Source organism: Rhinolophus hipposideros, assembly GCF_964194185.1.
Source record: "Rhinolophus hipposideros genome assembly, chromosome: 9".
In the NCBI taxonomy this organism is placed as follows: Eukaryota; Metazoa; Chordata; class Mammalia; order Chiroptera; family Rhinolophidae; genus Rhinolophus; species Rhinolophus hipposideros.
Window position 1 is genome coordinate 31,889,368 of NC_138055.1, and position 16,057 is coordinate 31,905,424.

Consider the following 16,057-nt stretch of genomic DNA (forward strand, 5'->3'; position numbering starts at 1 on the left):
AAACTTTCCCATTTTTACTTGCTAAAATAACATGAAAACCATTCAATTTCAATAACAGTCACTTACCACATTATTTTTTAATGACTGAAAAATGTTATATTATGAAATGTTCTGTTTCTGATTTTTCATTATTATAAATTGAATGATTTTTATGTTTTTAATAATGATGAATATCCTTGCAGTACACGTTGGCCCACATCATTAATTATTTACTATTGATTTTGGGTCCAAGAAAAACGCTCTATACTCTTTCTAAAGAGATGGGGATGATACACTTTATAACTCTACTCAGAATTACCCAGTCCCTTTTCAGAGTTTGAGCAACTGTCTAATATAATAAGACTGAAAGAATTATTACTAATTTGCTGTGCCCCAAAATTCCATCCCTCTGAACAACAAAAAAACATCCAATAGTTTGAAAGGACAGACACTAATAAAGTAGGTCATTCAAATTCAAACCCTGTTGATAAGACTTCACAGTAAGAAATATGTGTTATATCATGACCCAACATACAATATACACACACAATTATAAATCATAAATGAAAAAATACTTATTCTTAGTACATATAACACACTCTTTTCCATTCTTCTATTCCATTCCATTCCATTCTATTCCATTCCATTTCACTTATTTTAACTGTGGTCCAGACCTACTGAATTGATTTTTGGTCATAACGTGCAGTTTTAAAAAGGCCTTAAAATATCCAGGGTCTGTCTATGAGGCAGTTTAAGGAGATCAGCTAACATGTACCTCAACACCGTTGGGTACCAGTGACCAGCCTAATGAGGTTAACCATCAGATATATCAGAATCCACATTTCCAAACAGCCAACAGTTTTTCTCAAGTCAGTTGCAGACGCTGATTTTCTTGTCATGGTGTTTCTATACAAGAGGTGTTTCTATACAATCTTCTTTCTCAGAAGATTCTGGAGAGTCACTTGACTGTTGGGTTATTTACCCATCCCTTTTTTAAGTGAAGGATATTCCCCGCCATGTAACTCTGAGAAAAGGTAGGGTCTGCTTCCCATTCTCTTTCCCTGGCTTTCGTGCATCTTGGGCTTTACCAAACAGAGTAACTCACCTCAGATTTAGAATCAGAAGGCAGGCAAAAGAAGATGCAGAGATGCATGTAATTCGACTGGTGTGCAGTGGCAGTACACACTGTACAGCTATCTGGCAGTCTGGCCTGGGTGCCATTTCTTCCTTTTGCTTCACCTTAGACATACAGCCTCGAGGTCTATTTAACTCTACCTCTTAGATGCGTGCTGAGTCCACAACATTCACCCTATTCACTCTCACTCCCTAAGCTTTCATCATTTCTTCCCTACAGGTAGTCTCACCCATATAGTGCTATCAGAGGCATCTTTCAGAAACACACAGGGGATCAGGTAACTCCTGAGATTTCACTCTTCTCCTGCTGACCTTTGATCTCAGGATAAAGTTCAGGTTACTTGCAATTTGACCCTGCCTTCCTCTGCAGCCTGGTCACTCTCTGCTCACCCATATAAACTACTCCCCACAGCCCCACCTACCAATGTATCCACACTACACATTCTCAGTCAAAATTTCATGATTTAAATAAGTTGATTATTGGTTAAATTCTGTGAAAGAAAATTTACTGTGACCTGAGGCATTTAACCCTTTTTTAAAATTAAGGTAAGTATATTGAAATTTTATGAGAATGTGTTTTTTATATTTTTGACCAATCTTGACACCTTAGCAGTGACTATAACTTGTTTAAACACTTCATCTGTTTGAATCATAAGAATTTACCTGCCAACTTTGAAAGTTTTCGAGCTTGTGACTCCCCAATAGAATTACTTTCATTAAATTGTTGATAGAGTCTTGAATAGTGAAAGCTTCTGAACTTTTCAGCTTTAGTATAAATGACGAGATCAGATAAGGCCAGAGCCAATTTTACCTTCGTGGTGTAAAAATAAAACACAACGATTTCACATTTTTGCACTAATCATTTGAAAAATTTTCTTTTCAACAAAGAAAATATGCTTTCACATCAATAATTTTAGTCTTTTCATACAATTATCTCCTTAACAACTATCTAGAATGGGTCTATGTGCTTTTCTTTTATGATGATAGTATTTAATCATCATAAAAGTACTTAATATGAAACAGCCCAAACCTAAAAATCCCAATTGATGTAATAAGTATTGAGGATGACAATTATCATTTCCTTTTTCCCAAAGACCTCAGTTTGTTCTTATTAATTTTATAAATTTAGGAATTTTAATCATGAGTAAGTCATATTTCCAGTATGATCTAACATTCTGAAGTAACTTCTGTTGTATAATGTACATTGGCCCTTTTACGGCCCAGCATCCATATCCTTTACACTTCTGTTATTTCCTTCCCAAGTTTTGTTTTGGGAAAATATTTCTTGCTCATGCTCAATCTATGTGCTTAAGTATCGATAATGTGGATCAGACCTGGCTAATCAAAGCTTTTCATTCCCCTAGCAACAGTAATTGGTTCAGTAATGTGTATATAACGGGTCACAGCCAACGTACGAGAAGAATTTGCTGGGATCAGTTGAAAGATAGATAGGCCTTCCATTGGCGTTGAGCCTGAAAGCAGACAAAGCTAAAGCTTTGCAAAGTCTTGCACCAATACTGAGAAAGTGAGGCTAAAATTGGAGGAAGAAATAAAATTCTGTGGACTTTGTTTGACACACTATACCAAGTCATTCCTGAAATTAGAATCCCTTTCCCTAAACTTTTCATTTATGTGCACCAATTAAGTGGGCCAAAAAATTAATTAATTTGACTTAAACCACATGAATTTGTTTTGTGTCGCTTACAACCTGATATACCTCTTACGTCACGCTAATTTGTATACTTATAACACTATGTATCATAAACAGTGATTTTCTTGTCTCTGACAGTATGACCTCCTTGAAAACAGAGACATGTTGTTTATCTCTCTATCTTTTGTACACTGCACAATGCATGGTACATGAAAACACATAATGTTTCTCAACTATAGAGAAAAATTTAAAAACAACTAACACAGGAAAAGTGATAACTTTTAAAAATTATTTTCCACTGCTAATTCCCGCCCCCAAATTTAAATGATAAAGTTTCTATAGGGAGGAAAAAGATTTTTTCCCTCCAAATTTTTTTTAATCCTCCATCAATAAGAAAATAAGACAACTTTTCAATCATGTGTAAGATGTTCCCAAAGCATCTTCTCACCTTCTTTTTCCTGAAAAGTGGTAATGCAATTCTACTTCTTGACTCTACTTTCTTCCTTGAATTGTCTTTTAAAATAACCAAAGTTTCCAGTTCTTTAACTTTCTCCTCTTCCTCATCTTGATCTGTCTCTTCACATTCTTCATATTCATGTACCAGACCATGCTTATCAGAATTTTTCCTTTCACGGGTCTCTGCTAATGTTCCTATTTTCTTGTTTCTAACTAGTATTTTGAATTTTAATGCCTATAGAAACAATTTGAAAGAGAGACACAGTTACACATTTACAGGTAAGTTTGCATTTGTAATAGTCATTGAAAAATCTTTCATCATATTCTCACATACCTCACAGCAGTAAGATATGTAAGCATTTCATCTTTTCCATACCTCTATAAATGCCCTAACAGCCACCAGTGATATTATGGTATTGACCAAAATGCATCAAAAAATAAGACCGTTATGAGTGGGACTTACTGTAGCTCCATTTCTTTTACTACATTCCACAAATACTATTATTTGAAATATTTTGAAAAATACACATTTATATATAAACATATATATGTATATATACACACATATATATGATCATATATAGTTAAAATATTTGCTATGTTGCAGAAATTAGAATGCTACAACTTCTGGTAGTAAATGCTTCAGGTGATCACTCTTTTATCCAACAATAAAAAATATTAAAAGAGATCAGGTATGTAAATATACCTATTGTAGTGTCTGGCATCTAGCATAAACAAAATTTAAAGATTTGTAAACGTTCTTCACATTTCAACTGTATTGCACACTGGCATCACCAACTTAATATTTCCCATCCATCAAAACTAGGAGCATGGCATCAGAGCCACTCAATCTAAATCCAAAGCCTTCTGGTTTTCATCTTTTACTTAGTTATTCCTGCCCTTTTAAAATATTCATTAAATAACAAATATACTTATTAAGTGTCTGCTATGTTATACATAAAGCTACTGAAATCTGGACTATGAAGTAAAGTTTTTTTCTTCAAGAAGCTTCGATTATCCCTTCCCTTCATCATCCTTAGGTACCCACTCAAACGACTCCATCCTTTTGGGCCTTCTCTCTTTTACCATGGCCCTTATATTACTCTTCAATACAGATTTTACCAAAGTGCCCTCTGCAACTACACTTATCAAAAGTATCACCTGAGGTGCATGTTAAAGGAACAGATTCTTGGGATCTACTTCAAAATGAGAGAATCAGAATCTTGAGTCTTGGGACTGGAATTATGCCTCTTTAACAAGTCTCCAAGCAATTCTTTTGTACACTGAAGACTGAGTACAGTATGAGAAAATGAATTTATCTCTAATTCCTCATTTACTCATTAGAAAGCATTTCCTTACTTTAGTATGGACGCAAAATCTTTGATGAAAACTACATATCTAAATGTTAACAAATAAATTTATAAATAATAGGAGGAGGGGTTCTATTCATACAAAGTTAAATATTATTGACTTACTGAATTAGACCAAGATTCTTAGATTAAATCTTTGATGATGTTTCCAGCACTTGGCACAAGTTACTTAATATTTATTTTCTGCCATAATTAAATACATTTAATCTGGTGAGCATTCTTATGAGGTGAAAGTCTTTCCATATATTAAATTTATTTTGACCATCTCAGTTCTATCATGAGCTCTATATTTCTTGTTACTACTGTTAAAACACTTTCATCTTTAAGTTTTTCACTCATTTAAATAAGAAAAAATAAAAGAAAATATTCAAATATTATAAAAATACTGCTCTACACCAAAATGATGACATGTCAAAAATAAACTACTGGTTGTTAGACAATACTAACATGCAAAAAAGAAAAAATTCATTTATCACCTGATAAAATTTGAGGCCAGCAGAGGAAACTAAGAACGAATGGCCAGAGAGGAATGAGGAATGCCTAAAGAATGTGGTGTTACAGAAAAAAAGTTTCAAGGAGAGGAAAGAGGCGTCCACAGTATTGAATGTTGTCAAGGGAACAAGTCAGATAAAGACTGAGATAGGTCCATTAGAATTTACCAGAAGAAAAGTTTTTGAGGACCACAAGACATTTACTGTAGTGCAGGTGAAAGAAGAAGCCTGATTAGATAGACTGTGAGATGAGGAAATGGAATTTTGTGTTGAGACAGGAAACAATAAAAAGATAACTGCAGAGCAAACTGAAATCCTGAGGGTAGGGTGCTTTTTTAAACCAATTACTTTAGTATGCACTACTGAAGATGGAAATGGGCCAATAGAGTCAGGAAAATTGAAAGGAGCAGATTAGAAAAATAGAAAAGAGCAATACCCTACCCCAGATGCTAAGCTATTGGACTTAGACTCTATTTACAGCTTAGACTTTTGCTTCTTTCTTAGCTTTTTGCCTATAAAACATTTGGTCATACCAAATTCCCGTGACCTAGTATTAATTGACTTGAAATTTTGGACTCATGGGGTATGACACACAATAAAAATGTGGGCTTTTACATATATTTCTAAATATTCCCTTTATCAAAATATATTCACCTAAATGCTCACAGAAATATTTCCGAAGCAACACACTGCAAAGATACAGCTCTATAAATAACCAAATCTGAGCATTTTCATTGATCTCTAGCCCAGTTTCATAAGCCAATATAATAGTGACATGTTTTTTTCTTTTGTTTTCAACCTTAGCATCTCAAACAAAATGTTACCTCTGGTGAAGGCAGTTTGTCTGGAAAATCATCAAGCATATCAGAAAGCAAGGCATCTCCCAAAATAAACTGCAAATTGTCTGCCATCACTTCTTGTTGGAGAGGGGAGCAATGATTCTCTAAGGAAAGCACCACTGGGTAGTCAGATGTCTAAAAAATGAACCAGTACTATAGTTATTTATCAGAACCCCTTGATAACTTCCACGCAATTAATACAAGCAATTAATCTATTTTAAAACTTACTTCTAATGTTCAATACCTTTGCAAAAATAGCTAAATATTATTTAAACTACTAAGTACTTCCAAGTGTGACAAAAATGGAGAACACTAAATCTACATAAAAAGGAAAATGACTACTACCTGCACTAGAATTACAGGAAGTAGCTGAAGTGTCCAACAGTGAGTACTTGTTTAAATAGACTATGGCATATCCGTTTAAATAAATGATATACATCTGTTAAGAATGAGGTACAGCTAGATATACTGCTACAGAAACTCGTGTAAAATATAGTCTTTTAAAGAAAAGCAAGTTGCCAAAAAGTAAGAAAGATCCTACATTGTTATTTTTCAAAGTACATACATGTGCATGTGTGTGTTTATTTAGATATTTTAAAATGTGAAGGAAAAAACTTTAACACTGATAAGTTAGGAGAAATGTTAATTTTCTACTTTTTCAGTTTTGAATTCTAAAATCAAAACTCATTGCTTTATAATTAAAAACAAAGATAAAAATATTTCCAGGTTTTAATGATAAAGAGGGCATATTAAATAAAGGTGACTCTACAAAGATATGTTCTGCCCTTTCTCACCACTGTAAATTTGAAACATGCCACAAAATAGAGAGAACACCCTTTTTTGAATTTTATTCAAAATAATTTTCCTTATTTTGTTTCCATATATGATTATCAGGGCACAAATTTACCAACTTATAAACAAGCCAAGGTATTGTAGAGTATGCTGCAGTATGCCAGACCTTTGAAAAGGAGGTATAATAATATACCTCTTTAATGTATGAGTATCTTAGTTTTTTGTGGCTGCTGTTAACAAATTACCACAAATTTGGTTGCTTAAAATAACATAAATTTCTCTCACAATTCTGAATGCCAGAACTTTAAAATCAGTTTCACTGGCTAAAAAATTACTTCAAAGTGTCAACAGACTCTAGGAAAGATCTGTTCCTTCCCTCTTCCAGCTTCTGATGGTTGCCATCATTTCTTGGCTTATAGCCATATCAATCCAGTCTCCTCACTTCATCTTCACATTACCTCCTCCATGTATGCTAAATTTCCTCTACCTCCCTCTTATGAACATACATATGATGGCATTTGGGGCCCACCCAGATAATCTAGGATAACCTCTCCTCTCAAATTCCTAACTTCATCACATCGTCAAAGACCCTTTTTCCAAATGGGGTGACATTTACAGGTTCCAGGAATTAGAACCTAATATCTTCGGGGGCCTTATTCAGCTTATTACAATAACCTTCTCAGATATACCCACATACATATATACTGACTCACTCTAACATCAAGAGAACATGTAAAATTTTTTCCCAAAAATAAAAAAACAATTTTTGAGACTAGGCAAAGTGATGGTTTAGTTGATGGATTCCTCGATTATGCCCTGACTTCACTAACTGGGTAGAGTTCATATTTTTTGGCTTCTGTGATGATCCTTGGCTCCACCCTTTAAGAAGGTCCTCTTCTCTTTTATCCTCCTAGGCCACATCTAAGTAGTAGGTGTTGAGGCATTTGCTTTCCTTAAAGCCAAGCAATTTTTGAAGCTCACGTTCTGACCAAGTGTTATTTTAAGGCTTCCCTAGAGTGGGGACTTGTGTTTTGTCATATTTTATTTTGGTTTTGACAGTATAATTCCTTTAAAAACTAGATTTCTTATCTGTTTGCTTCTAGTAAGTTACATGTGCCAATAACTATAACCAAAGTTCTTTCCTATTCATAGATACCACGTTCATTTTATTTATTGCTCTGCTTTCCCCAAATTAATGTTGACTATCTTGAGTAGGAAGTTCAAACTTCCTACCAAACTGAGTTACTGCCAAAATGAGTTACCCTGTTCAACTGAGAAGGCTCATTGAGCCTTTGTTGGTTAAAACCTTTTTTCCTATCTCTTTCTATCTCTTTCTCATAGGAATCTTAGAAGCTATCGGGGTTTCCATCTTTTCTAGGCCTTTAATTTTAAGACTGTCTCTATTTCCTTTTAGTCCCTCGGTTACCCACCCTGAATGAAGCGAGAGAGTTTGATATGCAAACATTTGGGAAGAGTATTTCAGATTAAGTGTTAATAAATTCACTCTAACATTTTCAAGTCTATTTTATTTCAAATTTTAAAATACTAGTTGTGATACACTAAATTGATTTGTACTAACCTACTGATGAAATATGGGTTCTACCCTGTGTGATAGTTTGGATGGATTGCAGGCATCTCCAACCAGGAGGGCAATTTACCAAAATAATGGCTACAAAAGTTATGGTTGATTTGCATTCTTTTTCTTTGGGCTTTCCAGTATATTCCACACCTTCTAACATAGATGCTTAGTTATTTGATGATTAGTGCACTCACTATTCAGTGTGTCAATTAATTTTCTTATCTCTGTCCAGTAAGTTTAAACTTTATTTTTGATTTTGTATCTTTCTTGAAAATTCTTCAAATGTCAGCTCTTTCTGTGAAAATTATTTTTCCCATTAAAAGCTTTCATATATATATATATATATATATATATATATATATATATATATATATATATATATTGCAAGTGCAAAGGCTTTGAAATATCTCTGAAAAAAGAGTGAGGAGGCAAGAATGGACAAGTGAACGAGGGGGGAAGGAGCAGAAGAGTTCAGAGAGGTAATAGAAAACCAGTGATTAATGCCTGGGGAATCACAGGATGGATTTTAGCTTTTATTTTGGGTGGGATTGTAAGTTTTGAGAAAGGGAATGACATGATTTGACTTAACAAACAGTCACTCTGGCTGATACATTAAGATGAAACTGCAAGGGAGGAGGAAGAAAAGCAGGAACACTGGATAAGGGCCATTACAATAATCCATGTGAGAGGTGCTAGTGGTTGACCAGACAATGAGAATGAGGATGAGAAAGGATTAAAGTCGGTATATACCTATTCTGAAAGTAGAGCAAAGAAGATTTGCTGAAGAAGCTATGGAGATGCTGAAAAGAAGGAGGGGAGGGTTAAAGTTGACAACGACGACTGAGGCTTGAACACATAGATGTTACCATTCAGGGAAACTGGGAAGACCACGGGAAGAGCCTGTCTGGCAGAAAGAGGAATATCTGCAGCTCAATTCTAAACACGTTATGCCAAATATGCCTAGTAAATACGCAGATGTCAAATGGGTAGTTGTCTATATTGGTATAGAGTTCAAGGGGGAAGTTTGGGAAGTTTGGGTAAAGACATAAATTTAGAAATCATTAGAAATTAGATATTTAACAGAATCAATGCCATACATCAGTGTTTTATATTAAGATATAAATTTTTCATATTTTATATTCGTATTTTGTGAATATTTAGTATTTTATACTCTTCCTAATAAATAGTAGAGCAATTGATTTAAATTTGTGATTTTACATTATGTTTATATTTACAGATCATGTATTGACTATTTAGGAGATTTTTAGGTTTATCAAATTTGTAAGTTTAATTTATTAGATATACATTAAGTATTCAGTAAGATTTTGTTAAATCTCTTCAATTGTACTACAATTGAAGTACTTAAGAAAGAAATCAAATACACAAAGTTTACAAAACAATTTAAAATATCTGAAAGTGTTTAATTAGCCAAGTTTGTAAATGGGACCGATTATTATTCAAAATTGAGTAACTGTTCAAAACTGTTCAATTTATAGACAGAGATTTGCAATCTGAATTTAGAAGCTCTAGAAAAAACTAGATCTTTGAATCTGTAGCTTTATTAAATTGAATAACTTTAAAATACAAAATAAACTTCTAAACATTCTTTGCTATATAGCTGCCACCATAGTCATAAAAATGTCAACAACTGAAATAACATATTTTGACATATTTTATTTTTGTGTCTTGAAGCTAAAATAGCTGAATATTGGTAAAATATTTACTGTTATATAGAATAGTACTTCTCAAACATTTCTGGCCATAATTCACAGTAAGAAACACATTTTACATTGTGACACATACACACGTTACACACATACACACATTTACCTTGTGACACACATACACACATATATATGAAATAGATATAGATATAGATATGGATATGGATATGGATATGGATATAGATGATATAGATGATATAGATGATATAGATATAGATATAGATGATAGATTTAAACAAAAAGTTCCACGAAACATGTACCTTACCATCTGAGATTAACTTTGATAAATCTACAATTAACTATATACTACATGAATTTCATTGCCTATTAATGGATCATAACACACAGTTTGAAATATCACTGATGTAAACTAAGGCCAAGCAGTATACAATTTTGAAACCAGTGAATTATATTATTTTTAAATAACGATAAATTAACAAAGACATGCACGTACTATGAATGCATACTTGTGTATCGCTTCGATAACAGTTTTAAATAGAAGCTTGCTGGTGAGTGTGTAACCATGGTATACAACAGGTTCATTTTGTGATCCATCCCAGCAATCAATTTCCAGACAACGGCAACCTTTCATAAGGGCACTAGTAAAATTTAAACAAAATAAATTGTCATTCCTGGATCATTCAACATGTATATCATAGTCTCAAAAAATTCCAAAGACTACTTGTAATTTTGTAATAAATGCATAAATGAATCCATAATTAAGACAAGCTGTTGTGTTAAACTGAACATTTTTCTTCCTATTTTCTGTGAGCGTAGACTGACACAGAACTAATACTTGGCAACCACAGTTCCAGCACCCCCAAGATGATGCAATGTGCAGAGCTATAGACTCTGAATCCTGCAACTGCTACCTATTACTTAGGCTTTAAGTTCCATTAGGGCAGAAACTGAAATGTCAGTATCATAAAAATAAGTTTGATATATAGTTCACTATCAATAAATATTTATTGGGTTTATATTAGAAAAAAATGGAAGCTATATCGATATAAGAAGAAAAGGGGTAGGCAGGCAGAAATGATCTCCTAAACACAATCTTGGAAGAGAGAGAACTGAATGAAAAAAGGCTAACTTGAAACACTGGGATCTTAGAATTGATACTCATGTACCAGGAGAAGGTCAAAGAAGCCCCTGCATACATGAAGACATTTTTCCCCATAGAAAACCAAATTAATACTTGTTTACCAAGAATATTGAATTAGCCCTCTGTCTCTAGGCCAACACTTCTCAGGCAGGACAATTTTGCCTCTTGGGAGACACGTGGCAACGTCTGGAGACATTTTTGGTTGCTATAACTGGGAATGTTGTGGAGGTTTACAACTGGCATCTAGTAGGCAGAGGCCAGGAATACTGCTAAACATTCTACAATGCACAGGACCAGCCCCTCACAACAAAGAATTATCTGACCTAAAATGGGAAGATTTTGTAAAACCCTTACCTGAGCCATAACAATTTAAAGAAGGGAGTGCAGTCCTAGCACCAAATCTTGATATAGAATCAGTAATTCTTCAAACAGAAATACAGAGTACCAAATAGACCATATGAGAAAAGAGACTTTTGAGATCTAGTACTTCTTTGGGGATCATATTTAGTCAATTTTCTAGATAGATAACTCAAGCAGTATTTAGGTCAGAGTGTAATAGAAAAGATAAAGCACTGATGATCCTCAAGTCAAAGTGCTAAATTCAGGAATAAAGGGAGCTTGTGTTCCCTTAGGAATAATATATATAAAAGATGAAAGGAACCTGACTGAGGAGGTAGGGCATTCAAAGGAAAGGGAATTGATAAAGTTCATGTATCTTGAAGGTTTCACCAAAACAATACAAAATATAAAATTAAATGACTAATAAACCCTTTGAGGTTTTTTGAGGGTGTTATTTGTTTTCTAAGTGCACATTATTTGATAAAAGCATGCAGAGATGCACTATAATATAAAATTTTAGAGCTTTCTACTCCACTTTTCCTTGTATTGGAGGAACGGGCCTAGAACTGTCTTCTAGGGAAATCTTGTTTGATCTATTGATATTTGCATGGAAAATAAGGCGGCAAACCAATTTTAGGTACAAGTCCAAAATTGGGCTATGTTTGTAGAAATCAAACTGAATATATTTCTCAGCTTGAGGATTTATTTATGTATTTAGATTTGAAGTTGTTGAAGAAGCAATTATCTGTTAGTAAAGTTTGTTAGTTGCCCTGAAAGAATGTTTGCTTTACTCTCCTCTTAGTTAAACTGTCTTGCCCTTTTTATCACACAGAATATCATTTCTCTGAGGTGCTAACGGAGAATAATTTTGAATTCTCTGCTAGGAAAACAAAACTACCGAAAAATCAACTATGAAATAAAACTCATCATAAAGGACAACCTAAATAATACTGACTCTTGCTACTTCTCTAGGTAGTTTTTATTTCATCCTTAGATCCAAACCAACCTTTACCAAACTGCTTGTTTTGACTACATGATGTGGTCCCCAGCAAAAAAGATTTGAATGAATTGCTCTGTGTCATGCCAACCCCTTTTACTCAGAGGTATGGAAGGAAAAGTTGTGTCTTCTCCAGTGGTATTATTGAGGCCACTTTCTACTATTTCACACCAAGTCCCTTTTTGGGGAATGAATAATGGAAATTTCACTCAGTAAAGAAATGCTCCACTTAAATAAGTTTCAGGGATTTTATATGGATTAAAACATTAAATGCTATAGGACAGTTAATATTAGTTTTCCTCTCTTAAAGGTGAGGAAATTGAGACACAAAGAGGTTATATTTGTCACATAATTAACAAATGAGGGGAAGGAAAAAAGATCAGCACCAGAAATTTAAATATTAATAGGTAAACATTACCTCTCATAAGTAGAGAAATTTTGAAAGACTTGTATTCTGAGAGCGTATCTTCCACAAGTGGGTAAAGAAATAGAGGAAGATATACAATTAAATTTAAATTCAAATATTCAGTTGTGTGGAACATTTTCTTGGAATCCAAAAGTAATTGCCTGTATTTCTAAAGCAACTTGGTTAAAATTTATATTTTCTCTTTTTAAAAAAATTAAAATAATAAAGTATGAGCAGAAATGTCTATAATGAAAGTATAGCTATGAATTGGGCTATTCTTACAAAATTCTAAGTGGATACATTTCTGAGTTTGTGGAGCTATGTATTTATTTAGATTTTAAATTAGAGAAGCAATGTTTATTTGTAAATTTGATATTATCTTGGGATTATAAGATATCGTTTCTATCTATGGTTTTCCGAAAGTAATATGATCCAATCACATAGCTCTTAATATCACCTATATGCTGATTACTTCCAATTCTATTTTTTCAGTCTGGATATTTCTTCTAAATCCCAGGCACATATACCCAACTGACTACCTGATGTGGCCTTTTAATTACTAATTGGTATCTCAATCTGAATGTCAGAACCATTGAATTCTTACTTTTGCCTCACATCCTACAATGGCCTCTTCTCAGGCTTCGCCATCTCTGACAATCTATCATCATTCTCTAAGTTATTAGGCCAAAAATCTTGATATTCTCTTTGCCTCAGACCTCTCTTTAAATCACCTGCTAAGTCTTATTCACTCTGCCTCCTTAAAATATTTCAAATTCAACCACTTATATCAACTGCAGCCTCATGAATTCGCCATCTAAATAACCATCATCACCTGGACTGCTATAATATCTTCCCAAATCATCATCTACCTCCACTCTTGCACCATCAGTCTTTCCTTCACAGTACAAAGTAAATCAAATTATGACATTATCCTAAGGAAAACCCCTCCCATGGCCTCCCAGTGTAACTAGAATAGAATCCATTCTCCTTACCATGCTCTCTAAGACCTTCCTATATTGACTCTGTCTACCTCCTCAAACTCACCTCCCTTCATTGTGCATTTACTTGTTTCGAGCCACACTTGCTGTTTTACATTCGAATATGCCAATCCCTTATTACTATTATACTTCTACTTAGCATGCCCTACCTACCAGATTTTTCTGAGACTTCCTCTTTATCGTCACATAGACTATAACCATGTCAAATCTTAGAACACTTTCCTGACCCTTTAACCCAAGTAACACCCTCCAACCCACAGTTACTTTCTATCATGTTACCCTAGTACATCTTCTCTATATGACTGACTCATCAGGCCCTGAAAACATCAATTTGTTTACCTGCTTATTCCTATGAACAGATGACGGTAGCAGCTTTGAAAATCTTGCTCACTACTGTATCCTCAGCTCACTCGCTAAACTGAAGCCTGGTGTTAATAATATACAAGGTGTGATCAAAAAATACGGTGAATATTTAAATGTTTTAAAAAAATGTATTACAGTAAAAGACACATGGCATTAACCCCTCTCAAAATGCTCCCCCTCACTTCAAACACACTTATCCCATCATTCTTGCCACTTACTGAAGCAGATCTGGAAGTCCTCTTTCATGAGTCTTTAGTTGCACTGCCGTGGCTGCCTAGAATTCCTGAATCGATTCAAAACGTTTATCTTTCATGGTCATTTTGACTTTGGGGAAGAGCCAGAAGTCACACAGTGCTAGATCCGGTGAATAAAGTGGATGAGGACACACCCTAATGCTTTTATTTGACAGAAATTGCTGTACTAGAGGAATATGTGACATGGAACGTTGTCACAATAGAGGATGAAGTACAGTCTCACGAAAGAGGAATTCCAGAACTGCTTCAGAAAGTGGCAAGAACGATGGGATAAGTGTGTTCAAAGTGAGGGGGAATATTTTGAGGAGGATTAATGGCAATGTGTCTTATACTATAATACATTTTTTATTTCAACTTTCACTGTATCTTTTGATCACACCTCATAATACACTGTAGAATGCAAAATTAGAGGTACAGCATAGATTGCTTTTAATCTATGTAAATCACTTGACATATAAATCTATATTATTATCTATAAATGCCAAGTTATACCATTATACTGATTATATGTTGGCTTTATTCATAGCATTGTGTCCCGACGTCTGAGAATTAATTTTAATCATATTTTTCAAAATTTAGGATGTTCTGGTTAGCTAAATATTCTAAGCCTACTTCATATACTTCCTATAAGAAGCATTAAAATTATTCAGGAAACTTCCGAGGGCCAATGATCAGGGAGAAGAGTTCAGTAGGCAGAATTAGAAAGAAAGCGTATGACACTAATACACAGAATAAATTACATAGCCACCTAAAGGTTGAATCTCTAAGATTTGCACAAATCAAAATTGTTCTTTCCTATGCGTTTTCCTAACACACAGCCTGCTTTTACTGTGAAGTATTACCTATGAAGGTAGATACCACCAGGAAATTCCAAGTGTTTTAAAATGTAATGGATTTTAAAATCAAAATAAATACCTTACATATCCCCAGATGTCACTTGGTCCTACTAATTGGTCAGATATCAAGTATGTATTATGTGAACTTGAAATAAAATAATCATTTAATGGATGAGTCATATCTTGATAAACTTTTTCATACTCATTATTAAATAGTTGACAGTCAGATGAACACAGGTATCTTGTAAAACCTTCTATTGACATCTGGCGTGCTTCCTTAACTATAAAAAATAATTGAAAAGGGTGCAGAAATATCATTAGCTATGTAAAAATTATATCTTACTTTAAAACTTATTCAGTAGTAGAGCACGTTTTTAAAATATTGATTTACAATTAATATTAATACTATTTCTAATTTGTCTTTGAAAACAATTTTTTTCTAACCAATACTCTGAATTATTTTTTATCAACATTCAAGTAGAGAATACATTTTTTAATTATCTATGATTTTTTTAATGTTTTAAAAATACATACAAGTATATATGTCATAGATCAATGAATTTCCACAAACTAAACATCTAGGTAACCAGCACTCAGGTCAAAGAACAGAACATTACAGCACGTCAGAAGTCGACCTTCTGCTAATTTTTTGTATCCCCCACCCCACACATACCCAAGTGTATTCAATGGTCTGCCTTCTAACAACACAGATTCGTTTTCTCTGGGGTTTGCACTATATAGGAATGA

At 33.8% G+C, this 16,057-nt stretch overlaps 1 protein-coding gene across 2 annotated transcripts in view; it reads right to left on the reverse strand.

The window, feature by feature from the left end:
• PLCZ1 (phospholipase C zeta 1) overlaps positions 1-16,057 on the reverse strand; it is a gene marked incomplete at both ends in the record, with an annotated part of 38,295 nt that overhangs the window by 12,793 nt on the left and 9,445 nt on the right. The window contains 5 exons of one of the 2 annotated variants that reach the window (XM_081059596.1): positions 1,777-1,933; positions 3,213-3,455; positions 5,906-6,055; positions 10,470-10,614; positions 15,390-15,591. In XM_081059596.1, coding sequence (XP_080915722.1) covers positions 1,777-1,933; positions 3,213-3,455; positions 5,906-6,055; positions 10,470-10,614; positions 15,390-15,591 — 897 coding nt within the window. The remainder of the gene's footprint in view (positions 1-1,776; positions 1,934-3,212; positions 3,456-5,905; positions 6,056-10,469; positions 10,615-15,389; positions 15,592-16,057) is intronic. The other variant, XM_081059595.1, reaches the window with a different exon arrangement.